Source organism: Gobio gobio (genome assembly GCF_949357685.1).
Source record: "Gobio gobio genome assembly, chromosome: 21".
In the NCBI taxonomy this organism is placed as follows: domain Eukaryota; kingdom Metazoa; phylum Chordata; class Actinopteri; order Cypriniformes; family Gobionidae; genus Gobio; species Gobio gobio.
In genome coordinates, this window is record NC_137117.1 from 38033253 (window position 1) to 38045336 (window position 12084).

Consider the following 12084-nt stretch of genomic DNA (forward strand, 5'->3'; position numbering starts at 1 on the left):
TGGTTGCACTTTATTCAAATAAAATTTGAATGCATTTGCCATTAATTGTTGTTTACTTGTTTGTTTATATCCATAATTAATTGATACCTGATTCCTGCATTGAATCATTGAAACTTCACCTGCATTGAGCAGTATCCAGATATTTATTTCAGTCACACAATTTTTGGCTAAAAAGTTACTGAATCGATTTCAAGTCACTGAATCGTTTCGGATCGTATCGTTCTAAATGAACCAATATCGTCCTTGAATCGTATCGACAACCTCAAATCGTGATACGAATCGAATCGTTGTTAAAACGAATCGTTACACCCCTAGTAAATACTGTCTCTCTTCTCCTTTGTGTGACAAGCGAGTGTCAGAGGCGTAAAGTGCCGCAGCACCACCTTGTGTACCGGGAGCGCATCGACTGAATGTGCACGTTCACTCGGCGCAGCGCCAGTGAAAATCGCTTGGGTGTGAACACTCAAGACGCGCCGAAAAACGGCACGAAAAACGCTGGCGATAAGCGCGCGCGATATTCGTCCCGGTGTGTACAGGTCTATAAGCTTATTTTGCGAAAATACGCCGTTGACCGAATGATTTCTTATTTGTAGTTGATCTCCACCTCGGCAGATGGCAGGAGAGTCAAAAGAGGTCTCATAACTTCAGAGAGACAGAGAGAGAGAAACACAAACACACAAACGGCGGACTGAGCGGAATCAAACCGCAGCCGCTGCAGCACAGGACGGGAAACACTGATATCTGTGCGCCTGTACATTATAAGGGTAAGCGAGTCTCGTCTAAACTTTACCTCGAAATCACAACAACGTTATCAAAATGTACATTTCAAAACGTAAACTGATTGGAACCACAGTTTCCTAATACATGCCGTTAGTTAACGTGTACAGTTATGTACACTACAGTCAGACAGACAAGTTGACTTTGTATTCATCAAATAATCCTGAAAAATGTTTTTTACACAACTGTTTTCAACATTGCTAATAATAAATGTTTCTTGAGCAGCAAATCACCATATCAGAATGATTTCTGAAGGAGCATGTGACTCTAAAGACTGGAGTAATGATACTGAAAATTCACATATTCTATTTTAAGTTGTGTGTATATATATATATACTATACTGTCAATGCAAAAATTATTCAGACACCAGATTTTTTTTTACTAGTGTCTCATTTCTGTAAGTGAGGAGAGCAAAATAAAATAAACTGTGACATATTATACCCAACATTTCTTCATACATTGACTAACAGTTACCAGTAAAACTGATAACAATTGTTTTGACCTTTTACACCCCAGACTGAGCAAAATGAACCATTGCTTGGTCATTGGTTGACCTAAATTGGTATTATCTAAATTTAACAGCTGATTGGTTGATTGTAATCCGTTACATACCTTTCTATCAAAGTTATGACATTACCAAGATGAATTTGTTCTTACACAGTTTAACTCCGAGTTCTTGTCGTGTTGTTTTACCATCAACTATAGCGAATAATGTGAGAGAATGTTGAAGGTGTCTGAATACATTTTGGTTTGACTGTACTGTGTGTATAAACATGTTTGTGTGTGTGACCGTGTGCACGCTGCACAGTTACTGATCATCTGTCTATAGTGCTTTGTATCAGGAGTTGGCTTGGACTTCTCATGGGTGCATCTGTGTGTCGGTACGGCCGCTCGCTCCTGTCTGTCCCGGGTCACGGCAAGGCCGGTCACAAGGGGGATCTGTTGGTTGGGGATGACTCTCTGGACGGTCTGGACAGACAGGAGGACATCGCCCAGTTCCCCTATGTGGAGTTCACAGGCCGAGACAGCATCACCTGCCCTACCTGCCAGGGGTCTGGCCGCATCCCATCAGGTATTGACCTCAACATACGTGTGTTAAAGGGAGAATCTCGTAAAAACATATCCAGGTCATATTTCAGCTTGAAAAACAGAAGGAAAGAGCCCTATATTAGAACCATGAAACTTATACTGAGACTTTAATTGCAGGGCAATTGAACAATGTATTCCCCCAAATTCTCATTTTACTTTTAAACTTGTATTTCCGGTTATCGACAATGATCATTCTTCATAAAAGGTACCTTACTTTGGTGACAGGATTTCCAAATACGAAAGCCTTTCTTTAATTTGCCTTTAAATTGTGAAGGACTTTTACACAACAGTATAATAAGTTGTTGATCTGGGTCATGAGGAGATGTCAGTGTGAACTTTGGTAGGATACTCATGTTATCTGACCGTCTGATTGAATTTCAGGGCAGGTGAATGAGTTGGTCGCTCTGATCCCCTACAGCGATCAAAGGTTACAGCCACGGAGAACGTAAGTTATCACACACAGCCCATTCTCCATGGAAACTGCTTTGACGTTCATATATGAAGCCATAATGTAGTGTGTATCTTAATTTTTAAAAAAGCGTTTTAAAGCATGCTTTAAAGGTATAGTTCACCCAAACATTCTTTCATCATTTACTTACCCTCATGCCATCCTGATGTGTATGACTTCCTTTCTTCAGATAAACTCAAACAATGATGTTTAGGAAAATATGGATCTTTAGTCCATGTAATGGTAATGGTTGACGCTTGAAAAACCACACACCGCGATCATGACAGCAATTCAAACGTCCACATTGCATGAATCAATGCCTTCTGCAGTGAAGCGATGGGTGTTTGTGAGAAAAAACAAATATTTTAAGCTCTTAACTATGCGCTTATGGCTGAACTTCTATCGTGTGCGATCAAGATGCTTCAAATGATTCAGAACGCAGTGGCACGTCTTGTCTTCAACGAGCCCAAAAGGGCCCATGTCACACCGCTCTTCATCTCTCTGCACTAGGGTTGGGTACCGTACCTATATAACCTGTATGTACCGGACCGAATCAGAAGGCAGATTTCGGTGCCTCATTTCGGTGCCACTTAAATTCAAACGTGCTTTGGCTGGGCTGAGCCAGAGACAGACGCCCTCACCGCTCGTCACATATCACAACTATTCAGTGTGTTCAACCACATCATGTTTATTTTATTTCATTTAAATGTATAAGTACTAGCAAAAAACACACACAGATGTCTATGGAAGCGGCAATAACAATCCTTTCAGTTATAATTTGACTGTGATTTATTCATATCAGACACACATTATATAGTTAATTATATCGTTTACTCTATTCTTCTCCCAGTTCAGCGGTCACTTACTTCATGTATTTCGTGAGACGTGGATGAATTTACATGTTGTAAATCCGACAGATCCGATTCTCTAATTTGCGGCTCAAACTAACATGACGGCGCCCATCGCACATTATAGATCAAATAACATGATCATTAAATGACAACGCATTCACTTACACATATTTAAAAAACGGAATATCAGATACTTCATGACATAGTTAACAAGTTTGTGAATATTTTAAAGAAAAAAAGAAAAAAACAAATAAAAGCGAAACAGCTGTCATACAGCACTATAGAGACGGAGCGCATTTAGGCCACGCCCACACCGGGGGGGTGGACAATCCAACGCTCTCCATTGACTTTGTATTGCGGGAAGCGGCCTCCTTGTCATTTATGACTTATAACAAAAAATAGAGCAATTTCTAAAAGCTGATATGTGACCGGGTGTACTGCAAACAAGCTAAAAAACACAGAAATACGTTTTTATAAGCTGTCGACCCAAAAAAACGAGCGTTTAAGGAGACAAAAGTGGATAAAGGCAATAAAACCTGAAGCTTAAGCAGGAAGAATGGGTCAGTTTTAGGATCGTGACACTCAGTATGCCTATGTGTGCAGTAAACTTTTTTGTCACTGTTAAGTGAAATATCCAAATGTCAGTTTTATATATTATATTTCCTGTCTCTGATTACGTTCCCCTCCAGTGGGCGTAGTTCTCAGTGTCGCGCTCTGTCTCAATTTCCTATATCCACTTTTGTGTCCTTAAACGCCTGTTTTTTGTGTCAACAGCTTATAAAAACTTCTGTGTTTTTGGTTCTGGGTTTTTTAGCTTGTTTGCTGTACACCTTGTCACATATCAGCTTTTAGACGTTCTGTTTTTTGTTATAAGTCAAAAATGACAAGGAGGCCGCCTCACGCAATACAAAGTCAATGGAGGAAGTTTGATTGTGTTATGTTATGGCTGCTGTGTGTCATGTGAGAAGCACGATGCGTCGCCGTGGAAAACAATAAGGCGATGTGTTCTAAAATATTTAGCCAGAGAATATGGTCATATTTCTGCAAAATAATGATAAACCTTGAAGCTGGTTTGTAGCATATCAATAATACAGACTACTTTGCTGTTATTAGTACTGTAACTGTGTTTAGTGTTAAATTAGGCCTATTTTAGTTGGGTTGGATGGCTTAGGTTTTACTGTTAATTTGTTAAGTAGCCTAAAATGTGTTTTGTATCTATTTATATATTTAAGTATACTTTAAACTTTTAATAAATTGTTAAATTTAAAGATAAAAAAAAAGTAAAATAAAAAGCCATTCTTTTAATGTCATCCACCGTCGTTTTATGGCTCTTTTAAAAAAATAGTTTTAATAAAAGTATCGGTTTAGACACCACTACCGTTTTAGAAGTATCGATTTGGCACCGGTATCGTAAAAAACCCAAATGAAATTGATGCATAACCTTGATGCATAGATACCCATCTATGCATCAAGTTCAAGGCATTGCCGCTTGCTTACAGATCCACCACAGTCTCAGCTCCCGCGTACTTCCACTTGCTCCTACGAGTCTACACCCCCACCAGAAGTCTTCGCTCAGCTAAGGAGCGACGGCTCGTGATACCATCACAGAGAGGCATGAAATCCCTTTCCAGAACATTTTCGTTAACGGTTCCTTGCTGGTGGAACGACCTTCCCATCTCCATCCGGAATGCAGAATCGCTGACAACATTCAAAAAGACAGCTGAAAACTCTGCGAGCACTTAACCTCATCTTAAAAAAAAAAACTACATTTTCTCTTATCCCCTCCCTATTCTAGCTTAAGCTACTCTAAGCAATGTCCAAACCTTAGTTTTTCAGGCACTTTTTGTGATTATTCGCCTCTTCACGACGGATCACTTCCTGTATTCCTCAGTTGTAAGTCACTTTGGATAAAAGCGTCTGCTAAATGAATAAATGTAAACTATTAACCACCGCTTCTTCACACAAGAATTGGCGGTTCTTTATGCTTTCGCATCACTGCGTTTATGTCAAGCTGAACTTGTAAACGCATCTAAGGCCCTGTTTACACCTGATATTAAAGGGTTAGTTCACCCAAAAATGAAAATTCTGTCATTAATTACTCACCCTCATGTCGTTGGACACCCGTAAGACCTCCGTTCATATTCGGAACACAAATGAAGATATTTTAGTTGAAAGCTGATGGCTGAGAAAGGCTTCAGATAGGCCTCCATTGGCATTCAGTACACTTATACTCCCAAGACCCATAAAAGGCACTTAAAATGTCGTTACAAAGTCCATCTCACCACAGTGACTCTACAATAATCTTACGATGCGACGACAATAGTTTTTGTGCGCAAAAAAAAATCAAAATAACACCTTTATCCAGCTTGTTATTGCCTTCCGCGTGTGCCTCCACGACGCATGCGCGAGAATATGACGTAGCGCCGGGGTTCGGGAATCCATGAAATGCCACTCTAACCCCATTTTGAGCACTACGCCGAGACCTAAAGCACGATCAATGTAGAATTCAACAGCTTAGATGCGCGCGTCTTCCTCTGATTGTAAACAAATCACTTCTGGGTCATGTGTCCGAACGCCGGATCTGCGTCATATTCTCACGCATGCGTCGTGGAGGCACACACGGAAGGCAGTAACAAGTTGGAAAAAGGTGTTATTTTGATTTTTTTTGCGCACAAAAACTATTGTCGTCGCATCGTAAGATTATTGTAGAGTCACTGTGGTGAGATGGACTTTGTAACGATGTTTTAAGTGCCTTTTATCCGTTTTGGGAGTATAAGTGTACTGAATGCCAATGGAGGCCTATCTGAAGCCTTTCTCAGCCATCAGCTTTCAACTAAAATATCTTCATTTGTGTTCCGAATATGAACGGAGGTCTTACGGGTCTCGAACGACGTGAGGGTGAGTAATTAATGACAGAATTTTCATTTTTGGGTGAACTAACCCTTTAAGATGAGTTTTGGTCGATCGCAGGTGGACAATGCTAAATACAGCTGTTAACGGGTCTAAAACGTTTTGAGCTTGTCCACTTTCGGCCACTTCCAGAGGTAGTTAAAGCACATTCAAGCGAATTGCTTTCCTAGTGTAAACGCTCATGTGGTTGAATGTGTTTGAACAGCCACAAAAGACCGTCTAATCTCCACCTGTTGACCTAATGTGTAAACATTATGGGAAGCGCGCTAGCCAAACAGGATTTAAACTTTTGTCGGCTGAGACTCCAGTTTGGTTTGAAGAGGAAAAATGTACCAAGCACAAGGGTCTCTCCATTCCTGGTTTCTAACTAAATTAAAATATTAGTATTTTTCTTACAAACACCCATCGTTTCACTTCAGAAGACATTAGCTGTTTCCATCAACACTCTGAGACACAAGTCATTTATGATGGAGGAAAAAAGAGACACAGATTTTTCCCAAATTGCTGCAACATTTTTTTACATATATATATATATATATATAACAGGAAACAGGGCTTTATTTTCAAATGTTTTATGTGATATTCCAACAAGTCGAGCCACGAACGCTGTGCTAAGTGAGCTGGTCGATAGGAATTATCGCAGCTTAGCACAGAGTTCGTGGCTCGACTTGTCGAGACTGTTTTCCAAGATGGCTCCTGTCTGTGTACGTGTAATATTCTGTCTTTATGAAGTATCTTCTTATTAAACTGTTTGTACACTTACAAAGGTTTGCATTTAGTGACCCTCATTATGCTACCGTGTTAGTGTGAGGCTATTTTGAGCCTTGTTAGTGGTATTAACTAGCGATTTAATTGTACTTACTCTGTTCCCCATTCACTCGCGTTATAAGCTAATCTGTTTTTAGAGATAAAACTCTTTACATTCGATTTTCATGAAAACGCATCCCAGAGAACGATCTACTCGGTAACCATGTGTTAATTACCCCTAGGTTCATTTTTCACCGGAGTTGTCCTTTAAGACCAGTTTCATTACAATATGCAAATTTATTTCAAAGTTATTAGCATTTTAGGAAATGTCATTATACATTTCTGCCCCCAAACTTTTTGAGTACTGTCAGGACATGGTGCCGAAGACACACACAGAGTTTGCAACGATACGCCAATGCATTCGTAAAATATAGCATCTTGCAACAAAATTTTAAATTGCCAACAAATTACATTTTTGGAGAAAAGTGTTAAGAAGTTCAGAAAATCAGAGCAACAACCTTTTTTCTTCATAAAATTCAAAAGACTGTCCTCTATCTGTGTGCCAAATGTAAAAATTTCATAACTTTTCCGCAAGTGGTTCTATGGGCCACCATAGACTTCCAGAGTGGAAGAAGAAGAATAAGAATGCCAATGACCTTTGGTGCTTGGCCCATAATGATTCACCCAGAGGGGTCGTGTGGATCACCGTCACGGTCGCTGTGTGTGGTTTTCAAGCGTCAAAACGAGAGATTATTTCCCTAAAAATCTTTGAGTTTATCTGAAGAAAGTCAGTCATCAGAGATGGCATGAGGGTAAGTAAATGATTTGTAAAGGAATTGTCATGGTTTGGTGTACAATCCCTTTAACAGACTAAAATGGATTCATGATTTTGCAATTCTTCTCTTGGCAGGAAGTCGTATGTGGTCCTGTCAGTGATTTTGTGTCTGCTGGCGTTTTTTTTGGTGGCGTTCTTCCTGTTTCCACGTCCTGTGCTGGTCGTTGACGATGGCATTCGCGCTGTGACCGTCCACTTTGACCGTAACAACAGCAAAGTGCTCATCAACATGACGGTGATTCAATGACCTTTGAGTTTTACAATGGGTTAAATGATATTGAATGTAAAAAAAAAAAAAGTGTCCCTGTTCAGAAAATGATGGCTAAAAAGTGTTCACAATGCATCTTCAAAGCATCGAATCAGAAAAATAATTTAAAGAAACTCTAAAATTTAACTCTCTGTGTGATATTTGTTTTAAACAGAGCTCCCTGAACGTCACCAACTCTAATTTCTTCACGGTGTGGATGGACAGTGTGAGCTGTCAGGTGCTCTACATGCAGACCGTCATTGGATCTCAACAGCTGGACAATGTCATCCACATTAAGCCTCTCAGCCAGAGACAGGTATGATGAGCGGCCCACCATCCTGCAGTCTGCTTCACTTTATAATGTCCACTACCGTTCAAAAGTTTGGGGTCGGTACGATTTTTCATGTTTTTAAAAGTCTCTTATGATCACCAAGGTTGCATTTATTTGATACAATAAAATTAAACTGTAATACATTTTTGAACTTTAGTGTAGATGCAGTCATTCAGTGGAAGAAATGACAGATTGTTGAGCATTGGATAGTATTTGGGCGGTTGTAGAGTATGTAACATGTTTTTATATGCAGGTCAACTTCACTATCAGCATGGAGGTTGGAGGAAGTCTCTCTTATGTTTAGTGAGTATCAAATCAGTTCTCTTAAAGGGATAGTTCACCAAAAATGAACATTCTGTCATTAATTCCTCACCCTCGTGTCGTTCCAAACCCGTAAGACTTTCGTTCATCTTTGGAACACAAATGAAGATCTTTTTAGTGACATCTGAGAGCTTTCTGTCCCTCCATTAACAGCCAGGCAACTACTACTTTGACGCTTCAAAAAGTTCATAAAGAGATTGTAAAACTAATCCATATGAATCGAGAGGTTTAGTCCACATTTTCTGTGGAGACACTGAATTCAGGCTTATAAGCACTTATAAACATTAATCTACGTACACATCAGGTTCGTTTGACGTGCAAGAACCAATGAGGTTCATTCTTGCGCATCAAGCAGGTTCAGTTGAGCTTCTTTTTATGTTCTCTGATTAATGTTTGTATGTTAATAAAAGTCTAAATTCAATCTGTTTATCATATAAAGCGATCGAGTCTCTTCAGAAAATTTGAACAAACAGCTCAATTCATATGGATTAGTTTTACGATCTCTTAATGAACTTTTTGAATTGGCCTATAGTTGTGGTGTGAGTGGGCTATTCTCTTACATTTCTAAAACATCTTTTATATATTTATCGGTACTGTCATTGATGTGAATGGGCCTTTAGGATGAACAAGTTGATCCTTTTAAATCTTTGTGTCTGCTCTTCTGTTTTTGAAATATCTGTCTCTGTTTTCTCAGTGCCTTTTGCACCATGGCAAGCATCAAGGTCCACAACATTGTTGTGTTGATGCAGTAAGTTTCTCATCACTACATTTTCACTGCTTTGTCTTTTGCTGTTGTCCTACATTGAATGTTGGAGGTTCAGTGGCTTCTTTCAATTAGGCTTTCATTTCTTTGATGTAGTTTGTCAGGTTAATTATGCAGATTAAATTACATTTTTGACTTTCATGAAACCAGGGAGGGGGCAGAGTTTTTTTTTAGGGGTGGCCATGGAGGCAGACCCCTTGGAGACAAAGAATGTCAACACTGCAAACTTTAACATTAACTAAATCTGCGAGAGGAAGGTTTTTTTGCCCTTGTGCGACACTCCCAATCACTTGGATTCCTATTAAAATGACTGGATTTAATCTGCGAAATTCTGCGTGCCTTGAGAACGGTGTTCTCAGTTACAACTTTTAAGAAATCGGGCATTTTAGTCTTGAGTATATGTAGGGTTTTCCTCTAGATTCTTCATGAAATGTTCTCTTGCACACCCCAGGACAACTGTGAAAACCTCCTACAAGGTGCGGACGGCACAGAACACTCTGGAAGCTTACCGCTACATCGACTGTGGCAACAACTCCACAAACCACCAGCCCACGGGGCTGGTGTGGTCCAAACCTCACATCCCTCCGGATGGGAAACTGCTCAGGTGAAACATCTTTACTGATACTGAACCCACTGAACAGAGCAGCTAGGATGTAATATAGTGCTTGAATTGACAGTATAAAACTCTCTGCTCAAGGTTTTGCCATTTCGAGAGCTTTTCACTTGCTATTCTATAAAAAGGTGCTATATAATTTTGCAGTGATTGTTAAAAAGGAGATTTAAAAATTGAAGGGATTGTCAATGCTGGGGTGCACTTTAAAGAACTTTTTTTTATGTAAAGATGTATACATTTATTGATTATGTCTTATGCAATGATGCCAAAGATTTCATGTGTTTGTCATTTCTCTGATCAATGGTTCTTGAAGTCATTCAGCAACTTGAATCGGTCACAAAGAATCAGACCAGTTGTCATATTTACAGCAAAATAGCATGTGGTTATGTTCTCAAAGGATTTGATTTGTGTACCTCAGAGTTTACATTCCGACTGCTGTGATACTGAAGATTAGGTGACTGTTACAAAACAATTAATTGTGTCACTTTGCTTCTGTGAAGCCATGAGAACTGAAATTTGATGTTCAATAGTAATTATGCTGGATGTTTTGCTTTTACTCATGCATTAGGGATTTCACCAAGTTTTCATTAACAAAATCTGAAAATGCTTCTAGTCATGAATCACCAGATTACTGCTAGTTTGGATGTTGTAAGAAGGGCATTTGTTTCTTTGCTGAAGTTGCACATTTTGGTAAATTATTGCTATTTTCATATCAAATCTCCTCAGCGTCTTGAGATTGTATTGTATTTTTCATTGTCTTAAATGAGATAAATAAGCTGATAATAAAAAAGGTTCAATGCAGTTTTTCTTTTGAGTATTATAGGGAGGAAATGGTATGGAAATTTATAGTGACCCAAATTATCACGGTTTTCTTCAAATGAGATGAAAGTGTTGGAAAAAAAAAAGTCTTTCTTTCTGCAGTCAAAAAGAAATTAAGGTTTTTGATGAAAACATTCCAAGATTTTTCTCCATATAATGGACTTCAATGGGCCCCAAACGGTTCAAGGTCCAAATGACAGTTTCAGTGCAGCTTCAAAGGGCTTTAAACGATACCAAACTATGAATAAGGGTCTTATCTAGCAAAATGATCTGTTTCTGCAAGAAACTGAGCAATATTTATGCCGTTATTTTACCTCTTATCAGACGAACGTGATCATCTCTGAGCTCCGCCATAACTTCCGCTAAGTTACGAGCGTGGTCATATATGTAGATGCCTCATTAGCGCTTGTACGGATCAATAGAATTAGGCATCTACGATCGATATATCTATGACCACGCTAGTATTTTAACCTCACTTAGCGGAAGTTATGGCGGAGCTCAGAGATGATCACGTACGGCACTGAAGTCATTCTTAAGAAAAGATGTGTTCAAAGTTTTGCCTACCGGATACGGCGAAAGTCTATCAACTAATGTTAGCTCGGCTTCACCTTCTTCTTCGCTCTGGTTGGTTGTGGCGCTCATGGCGCTATCCAATTGTGTGCAGAGGGAATTTGAAAGACAACCGTTTATCCCGCCCCTCGGATTGAGCCCTGCCAATGGTGAGTTTCCAGACCCAACATCTTGATGTGGGTCTGGCTTGTCAGGCTAAATGGGACATTGTTTAAATGGCTGAATTAATGTCTGTGGTGAACACAAGCTCAAGACTAAGGCAAAGGATAGGATTTCCAACCAAAATTGTTTTTATTAAATGCAAAAACAAAGTTACAAATTAAATAACTTCAAAAACTGAATGAAAATAAAAATGAAAATATGGTCTGGGCCCATAAAAAAGGGTGAACTAAAGGGAATCAAACTTAACAGTACTCAAACAAACTAAACAAAGAAAATATGGCCACCTAAATGCCACACATGGGGAAACTTATATACACAAAGGACTAGTCCATTACACACACATAGGGAACAACCAACATCAATTAAACACAGTTAGAATTAATAAAGTAATTCATTCACAAAAAATAAAGAAATTGGTCATAAACAAGTTAGTTAACAATTATACTAAACAAAAACAAACAAACAAGCAACCCTACATCCCCCCCCAGCTAATCTGCAACATGGATTCAACCACTTTCCACACGTAGGTAACTTAAACTCAAGAGAAATATGTTCACCCAGGAAGAACAGCGCCCCTCCCTTGGAGCGGCCTGTTCCGTC

At 39.2% G+C, this 12084-nt stretch overlaps 1 protein-coding gene across 2 annotated transcripts; it reads left to right on the forward strand.

Moving 5' to 3' along the window:
- The first annotated feature begins 404 nt into the window (after window positions 1-404).
- tmem106c (transmembrane protein 106C) lies at window positions 405-10733 on the forward strand. Of its 2 annotated transcripts, XM_079803731.1 has the most exons (8): window positions 405-764; window positions 1608-1850; window positions 2249-2312; window positions 7734-7893; window positions 8081-8221; window positions 8490-8539; window positions 9252-9305; window positions 9772-10733. In XM_079803731.1, exons 2-8 carry the CDS (start codon window positions 1640-1642, stop codon window positions 9926-9928), a joined length of 837 nt encoding a protein of 278 aa, XP_079659857.1. In that variant the 5' UTR covers window positions 405-764; window positions 1608-1639; the 3' UTR covers window positions 9929-10733. The 2 variants fall into 2 exon arrangements, with proteins under 2 accessions (XP_079659857.1, XP_079659858.1); XM_079803732.1 differs by having other exon boundaries at window positions 675-1850.
- The last annotated feature ends 1351 nt before the right edge of the window (window positions 10734-12084 follow it).